General features: G+C 41.5%; 1 protein-coding gene, 1 long non-coding RNA gene and 1 pseudogene across 2 annotated transcripts in view; 1 reads left to right on the top strand and 2 right to left on the bottom strand.

The window, feature by feature from the left end:
• The window catches only part of LOC138854612 (organic cation transporter protein-like), a 154,214-nt gene extending 152,759 nt beyond the window's left edge, over positions 1 to 1,455 (bottom strand). Inside the window, exon 1 of the mRNA XM_070098815.1 lies at positions 1,201 to 1,455. Coding sequence (XP_069954916.1) covers positions 1,201 to 1,405 — 205 coding nt within the window. The 5' untranslated portion in view covers positions 1,406 to 1,455. The remainder of the gene's footprint in view (positions 1 to 1,200) is intronic.
• LOC138854618 (uncharacterized) overlaps positions 1 to 10,971 on the top strand; it is a 225,688-nt gene that overhangs the window by 92,535 nt on the left and 122,182 nt on the right. The gene's annotated exons all lie outside the window — the stretch shown is intronic.
• Positions 1 to 10,971, bottom strand: part of LOC138854617 (cytochrome c oxidase subunit 2-like) — a 222,773-nt pseudogene that overhangs the window by 100,839 nt on the left and 110,963 nt on the right.

Genomic DNA, 10,971 nt, shown 5'->3' with positions numbered 1-10,971 from the left:
AGTGGTGGTGGTAGTGGTGAGTGGTGGTGAGTAATGGTAGTAGTGGTGGTGGTGGTGGTGGTGGTGGTGGTGGTGGTAGTGGTGGTGTGGTGGTAGTGGTGGTGGTGGTAGGTGGTGGTGGTGGTGTGTAGTGGTGGTGGTGGTGGTGGTGGTGGTGGTGAGTGGTGGTGGTGGTGGTGGTGGTGGTATTGGAGTGTGGAGGTGGTAGTGGTAGTAGGTAGTGTGAAGTGGTGGTGGTGGTGGTGGTGGTAGGTGGTGGTAGTAGTAGTGGTGGTGTAGTGGTTGTGGTAGTGAGTGGTGGTGGTAGTAGTGGTGGTGGTGGTAGGTGGTGGTGGTGGTAGTGGTGGTGGTGGTGGTAGTGGTGGTAGGTGGTGGTGGTGGAGGTAGTGGTGTAGTGGAGGTGGTGGTGGTATGGTGGTAGTGGTGTGGTGGTAGTAGGTGGTGGTGAGTAGCAGTGAGTGGTGGTGGTAGTGGTAGTAGTGGTGGTGGTAGTGGTGTAGTGTGTGGTGGTGGTGGTGGTGGTGGTAGTGGTAGGGGTGGTGTGGTGGTGGTGGTGGTAGTGGCAGTGGTAGGTGGTAGGTAGGTGGAGTGAGTGGTGTGGTGGTGGTGGTGGTGGTGGTGGTGGTGGTGGTGGTAGTGGTGGTGGTGGTGGTGGTAGTGGTGGTGGTGGTGTAGTGGTGGTGGGGTATTGGTGGTAGTGGTGGTGGTGGTGGTAGTGGTGGAGTGGTAGTAGTAGTGGTGGATGGTGTAGTGAGTGGTAGGTGGTAGGTAGGTAGTGGTGGTGTGGTAGTAGTAGTAGTGGTACTAGTAGTGGTAGTAGTAGTAGTGGTACTAGTAGTAGTAGTAGTAGTAGTGGTAGTAGTAGTGTCAGTCGAATACTAAGAAGAGCACTGTACGGGAGCTAGGGGCTCACAAGGGAGCTAGGGGCCCACAAGGGAGCTAGGGGCCCACAAGGGAGCTAGGGGCCCACAAGGGAGCTAGGGGCCCACAGAGGGAAGGAGCAAGAACACAGAGGGGGCGGAATAAATAATAACGGACAAATACCGTTTACTTATCAAAATCATAAAATTTCCAAGAATCTGTTACAAGTGAGTGCTGAAGCTCACAGACCAGTGCATGAGTTTTAACACTCACTTGCCATGGGTTCAAGCCCCATCCGTTCTGTGATCTGTTTACAAGTAAAATACAATATATACTTACCCAAGACATATATGACCAGAATGAGGCCGCTGCTTCCAGCACCGGTAAAGAACTGCATCAACAGGAAGACATAGTAATTAGGAGACACTGCGCTTATAACTCCACTAGTACTAAGTAGTAGTGCTGACACCAAGATTCCCTTTTTTCTTCCGAAGCGATCAGCTAAATCACCAATAACAATGGCTCCGACTAACATTCCAGTCATGTACACTGAACCAGCAAGAGGACGAAGCCAAGCTGTTTCACATGTTAAGTCAAACTGTGGAAATAATAAATATCAAAGCATTAATTCTAAACAATTAATTATTAATTAATAAGGTTAATCTTAGAATTAAAGAAAATTTTTACAAATTAAAAGCCACCAATGCTAGCCAGCTAGTATCGTAAGATTATGCTCCTAATGCGTATCCATGCTACCAATGCTAGCCAGCTAATCATAATAATAATAATAATAATAATAATAATAATAATAATAATAATAATAATAATAATAATAATAATAATAACAATAATAACAATAATAATCTTTATTTCAACAAGTACATGATTCGTCTATTACAAACCTAACTAACATCAGTGACATACTAAATAGGAAGTCCCTGTTATGCATATGGGGGAACTTAGGTTAATTTTGTCCCTCAGGATGCCACCCACCTACTTTAATAGGGGCAATAGTTATAAGATAATATGCCCAACGTTCCAGTCTAGGCACCTAGGACTCAGGACCAAGGTTCCAGGACCAGCAAGTATCCAGTAGACATTGTGCTACACTTGAATATCTATATTATGGACAAGTTTCACCAAACACTGGTTTCCTAAGTGAATGATTTTGTGTAAAAGTTATAGGGGAATTAGTCTGTTGAGTATACGTGGTAAAGTGTATGGTAGAGTTATTACTGAAAGAATTAAGAGTAAGATGGAGAGTAGGATAGCAGATGAACAAGGAGGCTTTAGGAAAGGTAGGGGGTGTGTGGACCAGGTGTTTACAGTAAAACATATAGGTATATAATAGGGTGGATAGGGGGAAGGATGTGGCAGATGTTGCAAATGTATGGAATAGGAGGTGGGTTATTGAAAGCAGTGAGGAGTTTTTACGAGGAAAGTAAGGCTCAGGTTAGAGTGTGTAGGTGAGAGGAAGATTATTTCCCAGTAAAAGTAGGCGTTAGACAGGGTTGTGTGATATCACCATTGTTGCTCAATGTATTCATAGAGCTGTAAGATAAGTGTATGCTCGGGTGTTGGCAAGAGGTGTGGGATTAAAAGATAAAGAATTTAACACAAAGTAGGAGTTGCCACAGTTGCTCTTTGCTGATAACACTGTGCTTTTAGGAGATTCTGAAAAGAAGTTGCAAAGTTTGGTTGATGAGTTTGTTAGGGAATGTAAAGGAAGGAAATTAAAGGTGAGTATAGGAAAGAGTAAGGTAATGAAGATAAAAAAAAATAGGTAGCGAAAGATTGGATATCAGATTGGAGGGAGAGAGTATGGAGGAGGTGAATGTACACAGATATCTGGGAGTGGACGTGTCATCAGATGGGTCTATGAAAGATAAGGTGAATCATAGAATTGGGAAGGGGAAAAAGGTGAGTGGTGCACTGAGGAGTCTGTGGAGACAAAGAACCTTATCCATGAAAGCAAAGAGGGGAATGTATGAGAGTATAGTTATACCAACGCTCGTTTATGGGTGTGAAGCATAGATGGTGAATTTTGGAACAAAGAGGAGGCTGGAGGCAATGGAGGTATCATGCCAGAGGGCAATGAGTTGTGTGAATATAATGAAGGGAATCAGTAGTTTGGAGATTAGGAGGAGATGCAGGATTACCAAAACTATTATCCAGAATGCTACGGAGGGGTTGATGAGATGGTTCGGACATGTAGAGAGGATGGAAGAAAAGAGAATGACTTCGAGAGTGTATAAAGCTGTAGTAGAAGGAAGGCGGTTTAGGGGTTGGTCTAGGAAAGGTTGGAGGATGGGGGTAAAGGTTTTGTGTGCAAGGGGCTTGGACTTCCAGCAAACATGCGTGAGCGTGATAGCGAATAGAGACAAATGATTTTTAAGACTTGACGTGCTGTTAGAGTGTGAGCAAAGTAACATTTATGAAGGGATTCAGGGAAGCCGGCAGGCCAGATTTGAGTCCTACACTTACAACTTTAGTGTAAGCGCACCTCTGGCAAGACAGTAATGGAGTGAATAGTGATGGAAGTTTTTTTTTCGGGCCACCCTGCCTTGGTGGGAGACGACCAATGTGTTAAAAAAAAAGATATCCAGATTTACTCACGAAATGGGTGGGACTTGAACCCATGGTATATGAGTCATAAAACTAACAGACCAGTGCGTTAACCACTGGACAAAAGTGGTTAACGCACTGGGCAGCTACCCAGAGGTTTATCCTACCAAAATCAGTAAAACCAATTTTTTAAATATGTAAAACTTCTTTATCCAGTAAGTCAGAAATGCTAAGGTAAATTCATGCCATGAAAATTTAGTAAGAGGTAAATTATTTATCCTTATTTGACCAAACAGAAAATCAGTTTCGTCAGTCTCTACTAAAGAAGAGCTGAACAAGTATTTATTAAAGAATTTCAGGGCATCTCTGCCTGGGGCGCCACATTTTTTTTTTGTCCGACCTAGAAAATGTACAGAGAACTTTCACGGCGCGCATAACGGAGATAAAACACCTCAATTACTGGGAGCGCTTGAGGTTTCTAAACCTGTATTCCCTGGAACGCAGGAGGGAGAGATACATGATTATATACACCTGGAAAATCCTAGAGGGACTAGTACCGAACTTGCACACAAAAATCACTCACTACGAAAGCAAAAGACTTGGCAGACGATGCACCATCCCCCCAATGAAAAGCAGGGGTGTCACTAGCACGTTAAGAGACCATACAATAAGTGTCAGGGGCCCGAGACTGTTCAACTGCCTCCCAGCATACATAAGGGGGATTACCAACAGACCCCTGGCAGTCTTCAAGCTGGCACTGGACAAGCACCTAAAGGCAGTTCCGGATCAGCCGGGCTGTGGCTCGTACGTTGGTTTGCGTGCAGCCAGCAGCAACAGCCTGGTTGATCAGGCTCTGATCCACCAGGAGGCCTGGTCACAGACCGGGCCGCGGGGGCGTTGACCCCCGGAACTCTCTCCAGGTAAACTCCAGGTATTGTGCAAAAGGATTTGTGTTTGTCAGACAAAATTTTAATAAATATATGAAAATGTGTATGATGTATGTGTGAGTGTTTTTGTATACAGGTATGTATGGTACAGTTTGTGTAACATGTGCAGTTGTGAAGGAAGTTCCCTCACACTTCTAATGGGCAGGATTGATATCTGGCTACTCAGGTATACTAATTAGATAAGTAAAGACAATTTTCAAGAAAGAATAAACACAACCTGTAATCCATACCCCCGGCCGGGATTGAACCCGCGGTCATAGAGTCTCAAAACTCCAGCCCGTCGCGCTAGCCACTAGACCAGCCAGTTAAGACACATGTGCAACATCTGGATATCCAGATGTTGCACATGTGTCTTAACTTTCATATTGTCGGTATTTTATACCTTTCTTGCACAACAACCTGTAATGCCTATGGTGATCGAATTACTAAATTACCTGCTAATATTTTTCTGAGTGTCTGTTTAAAAGAAGACTTATGCATGCAAACATTAATACCTTCAAATATCCTATCAAATAATTGACAAGGTGGCAGAATATACAGTAAGGGAAGCATAATGTTGAAAAGTTTCAACTTGTCGTTCATCTTTACTACCCTCCTTGTTGAATCTAGAGAAGCTATACACAATATCTTGCTGCAGAAACTAGAGATTTATGGACTAAGAGTTCGTATTCTTTTATAAGGTTTTATCTTACAGACAGATGACAACATGTGACTGTCTATGACAGTATCTTCTCTACCCTAATTATTAATATACAAGCTTAATACTATTTTTTATGTATATAGAAAGATATAAAATGCCTCCTAAGAACTTAAACCAGTCCAGTATGCAGATATCACAATATTCGTTATATCTAATACTGTCCTAGTCTCCCTGGTAAGTTATTTTTACCAGGATGACCACAAACAAAATTATTCTCAATGTTGACAAGACCTTCTACATGTCATTTGGAAATCACGCTAAAAATAAAAAGTTTAGTGGAAAAATAAATAAGTTGAACACTCACATCCAACAATATTTCCCAAACTGACATTCTGTGGAAAAATACACTAGTGTGCTTCTCAAGCATCATTACTATGTATTAATCACTAATATATCCCTACCTTACTTATCATAATATGTGACCAAGCAGTAATTAGCTAATAAAATAATTACATTCTCCTATAATAAGCCAATCAGGTAACAGACAACACCCTCCCACAATACCCCCAACTATTCAAAATTCTCACTATACCTCACAAAACACTCACACCTACTACTGTACATTCTACATTAACATGACAGTAGGAGCATCAACCCAGCACTCCGAGTCTTCAAGGAGACCTGCACCACAACATGTACACAAACTATAAGAAACAAATATATCTTAGATTTACCTCGTGTTCCACTTAACATATCTAAGAACTCCAAGTGACTAAACGATCTTAAATTTGGAATTCCCTTCCAAAAAATGCAAAAAGTTCCCAATCCGTCACCTGCTTAAAAAAAAAATCAAAAGGCGCTTGTTTCAAACTGACTTAAATTCTGCATAGAATAATCAGGGACCGGATGGGGGCTTGAACCCATGGCAAAAGAGACATGAAACTCAGAGGCCAGTGCGTTAACAACTCAGCCATTTGCCTCTAACAAGATTCATCCCACCTGATTATGGTGTAGAGAAATATACCTAGATGGATGAATTTTATTAAAGCCAGCTGGCAGAATGGTTGATGCCTTGATTTGTTTGCAGTCGGGTTATTGGGAATTCGTGACTCAATTTATCAACATAATTTATCAACATAAACTATATTAGCATTCACATTGTTGTCAATATTACTAATTAATGTCTACGTAAGTCATAATTACTACAAACATTATAGAAAATTGTCTGACAAATGAATTAAAAAACGTGATAACCAGAGAGGGTATCGGAAGTCGATGCCCACGCGGCCCGGTCTGTGACCAGGCCTCATGGTGGATCAGGGCCTGATGAACCAGGCTGTTACTGTTGCCTGCATGTAAACAGAGGTAAGAACCAAAGCCCGGCTGGTCAAGTACTGACTTTAGGTGCTGTCCAATGCCTTGTTGAAGACAGCCAGGGGTCTATTGGTAATCCCCCTTACGTATGCTGGAAGGCAGTTGAACATTCTTGGGCCCCTGACACTTACTGTGTTGTCTCCTATCGTGGTAGTGGCACCCCTGCTTTTCATTGCGGGGATATATATATATATATATATATATATATATATATATATATATATATATATATATATATATATATATATATATATATATATATATATATACATATATATATATATATATATATATATATATATATATATATATATATATATATATATATATATATATATATATATATATATATATATATATATATATATATATATATGGACTTCCTCCAAACAGTTCCCATATCGGCAATGAGAACGCGACTCGACCCTAAGACCCTCCGTATTGCAGTGGCTCTGCGCCTTGCTGCCCCAATTCACACAGAATATATGTGTATTTGCGGCGAAGCGCAAGCAGACCAATACGGTCTACATGGTCTTAACTGTTCCAAAACCAAGGACTGGCATGCAAGACACAATGAGGTCAACGACATCATTAAGAGAACCCTTGCTACAGCTGGATGCCCAGCCGAGAGGAAGCCCCGATCACTAGCAGCCAACAATACCCACAACCCAGCAAACCACCCCGACGGGATCACCATCTATCCTTGGAAGAATGGCAAGCTCTTAGCATGGGACTATACCTGTGTGTCCACACTGGCTGACATCTATATCCGTCACAGTGTGGGACGACAGGGAGGAGCTGCTGACCACAGGGAGGAGTACAAGATCAGCAAGTACAGGGACATAAGCCAACAGTATTAATTTGTCCCAGTGGGATCAGAGACCTTGGGATCATGGGGAAAAAAATGCCACACGTTTCCTTAAAGAATTGGGTTCCAGACTCATCGACACCACCAGGGACCCAAGGGCAGCAACTTTCATGTTCCAGCGCCTCAGCGAAGCCATCCAGAGGGGAAATGCTTGCTGCATACTTGGCTCGCACCAAGCCTCGGAGGAGCTGGAGGAAATTCATGATCTTTGATACATTGTGCCATTGTATTCATGTTTATGCTTTTTCTGTAAATGTATTCGGTTTATTAATAAATGTTTACATAGAATATAAAATATATAGAGGGTGGTAGGAGAAGAAAATATTCAAACAGCTCCGGGGAGAAGTTTTAATTTTCCCTAAGGTACGTTTATTGTCGTCTCTGAGGATGAGGGTCCCCAGTCCAGCTATAGAGGTTATATACATATATACATAAACACATCGGCCAATTCCCACCAAGGCAGGGTGGCCCGAAATAGAAAAAACATTCATTATCATTCACTCCACTGTCTTGCCTGAGGGGTGTTTTACACTACAGTTATAAAACTGCAGCATTAACACCCCTCCTTCAGAGTGCACACACTGTACTTCCCATCTTCAAGACTCAAGTCCGGCCTATTGGTTTCCATGAATTCCTTCATAAATGTTACTTTGCTCACACTCCAACAGCACGTCAATTATTAAAAACAATTTGTCTCCATTCATTCCTATCAAATACGCTCACGTATGCTTGCTGGAAGTCCAAGAACCTCTCAGACAAAACCTCCTTTACCCCCTCCCTCCAACATATCCTAGGCCGACCCCTACCCAGACTTCCCTCCACTACAGATTTATACACTCTCAAAGTCATTCTGTTACGTTCCATTCTTTCTACATGTCCGAACCACCTCAACAATCCCTCCTCAGCCCTCTGGATAATAGTTTTGGTAATCCCGCACCTCCTCCTAATTTCCAGACTACTAATTCTCTGCATGATATTCACACCAGACACTGCCCTCATGCATGACATCTCCACTGCCTCCAGCCTTTTCCTTGTTGCAACATTCATCACCCATGCTTGTCACCCATAAAAGAGTGTTGGTATAACTTTACTCACATACATTCTCCTCTTTGCTTCCAAGGACAAATTTCTTTGTCTCCACAGACTCCTAAGTGCACTACTCACCCTTTTCCCCCTCGTCAATTCTATGATTCACCTCATCCTGCATAGACCCATCTGCTGACATGTCCACTCCTAAATATCTGAATACATTGACCTCTTCCATACTATCTCCCTCCAATCTGATATCCAATCTTTCGTCATCTAATCTTTTTGTTATCCTCATTACATTGCTATTTCCTATATTCACTTTTAATTTTCTTCTTTTACATACACTAACAAATTCATCCACCAACCTCTGCAACTTCTCTTCAGAATCTCCCAGAAGCACACTGTCATCAGCAAAGAGCAACTGTGACAACTCCCACTTTGTGTTTGATTCTTTATCTTTTAACTCCACACCTCTTGCCAAGACCCGAGCATTCATTTCTGTTACAACCCAATCTATAAATATATTGAACAACCATGCTGACATCACATATCCTTGTCTAAGGCCTACTTTTACTGGGAAATAATCTTCATTTCTCCTACATACTCTAACCCAAACCTCACTATCCTAGTAAAACAGCTTCACTGCTTTCAGTAACCTACGCCCATTGTCATACATCTGTAACATCTGCCACGTTGCCCCCCTATCCACCCTGTCGTGCGCCTTTTCCAAATCCATAAATGCCACAAAAATCTTCTTTAGCCTTATCTAAATATTGTTCACCTATATGTTTCACTGTAAACACTCGGTCTACACATCCCTTACCTTTCCTAAAGCCTCCTTGTTCATCTGCTATCCTCACCGTCTTACTCTTAATTCTTTCAATAACTCTACCATACACTTCACCAGGTATACTCAACAAACTTATTCCCTGTAATTTTTGCACTCTCTTTTGTCCCCTTTGCCTTTATACAAAGAAACTATGCACGCTCTCTGCCAGTCCCTAGGTACCTTACCCTCTTCCATACATTTATTAAACAATAGCACCAACCACTCCACAACTATATCCGCACCTGCTTTTAACATTTCTATCTTTATCCCATCAATCCTAGCTGCCTTACCCCCTTTCATTCTACCCACTTCCTCACAAACTTCCCCTACACTCACAAATGGCTCTTCCTCCTACAAGATGTTATTCCTCCTTGCCCTATACACGAAATCACAGCTTTTCTATCTTCATCAACATTTAACAGTTCCTCAAAATATTCCCTCCATTTTCTCGATACCTCTAACTCTCCATTTAATAACTCTCCTCTCCTATTTTTAACTGTCAAATCCATTTGTTCCTTAGGCTTGCTCAACTTATTAATCTCACTCCAAATTTTCTTCTTATTTTCAACAACATTTATTGATAACATCTCACCCACTCTCTCATTTGCTTTCTTTTTACATTGCTTCACCACTCTCTTAACATCTCTTTTTTCTCTCCATATACTCTCCCCTCATTACATCACTTCTACTTCGTAAAAACCTCTTATCTGCTAACTTCTCTCTTACTACTCTCTTTACATCATCATTCCACCAATCGCTCTTCTTCCCTCCTGCACCCACTTTCCTGTAACTACAAACTTCTGCTGATCACTCTAACACTACATTCTTAAACCTACCTCATACATCTTTGACCCAATTGCCTATACTCTAACCCATCTATCCTCCAATAGTTGTTTATATCTTACCCTAACTACCTCCTCTTTTAGTTTATATACTTTCACCTCTCTCTTGCTTGCTGCTTCCATTTTTCTTGTATCCCATCTACCTTTTACTCTCGCTGTAGCTACAAATATAAAGTGATCTGATATATCTGTGGCCCCTCTATAAACATGTACATCCTGAAGTCTACTCAACAGTCTTTTATCTACCAATACATAATCCAACAAACTACTGCCATTACGCCCTACATCATATCTTGTATACTTATCCTCTTTTTCTTAAAATATGTATTACCTATAGCTAAATCCCTTTCTATACAAAGTTCAATCAAAGGGACCCCATTGTCATTTACACCTGGCACCCCAAACTTACCTACCACACCTTCTCTAAATGTTTCTCCTACCTTAGCATTCAGGTCCCCTACCACAATTACTCACTCACTTGGTTCAAAGGCACCTATACATTCGCTTAACATCTCCCAAAATCTCTCTTCCTCCTCTACACTCCTCTCTTCTCCAGGTGCATACACGCTTATTATGACCCAATTTTCACATTCGACCCTTATTTTAATCCACATAATCCTTGAGTTTACTCATTTATATTCCCTCTTCTCCTTCCATAACTGATCCTTCAACATTAGTGCTACCCCTTCCTTAGCTCTAACTCTCTCAGATACTCCTGACTCAATCCCATTTATTTCTCCACACTGAAACTCACCTACCTCCTTCAGCTTTGTTTCGGTTAGGGCCAGGACATCTAACTTCTTTTCATTCATAACATCAGCAATTATTTCTTTCTTATCATCTACACTACATCCACCCACATTCAAGTATCCCAGTTTTCTCTTTTTTAGTAAATGTCTACAGGAGAAGGGGTTACTAGCCCATTGCTCCCGGCATTTTAGTCGCCTCATACGACACACATGGCTTACGGAGGAAAGTTTCTTTTCCACTTCCCCATGGATGATAGAGAGAAAGAA

This window comes from Cherax quadricarinatus, chromosome 64 (assembly GCF_038502225.1).
Source record: "Cherax quadricarinatus isolate ZL_2023a chromosome 64, ASM3850222v1, whole genome shotgun sequence".
Lineage (NCBI taxonomy): Eukaryota > Metazoa > Arthropoda > Malacostraca > Decapoda > Parastacidae > Cherax > Cherax quadricarinatus.
Note: the sequence above shows the minus strand (reverse complement) of the source record. Positions and strands in the feature narration are given on the sequence as shown.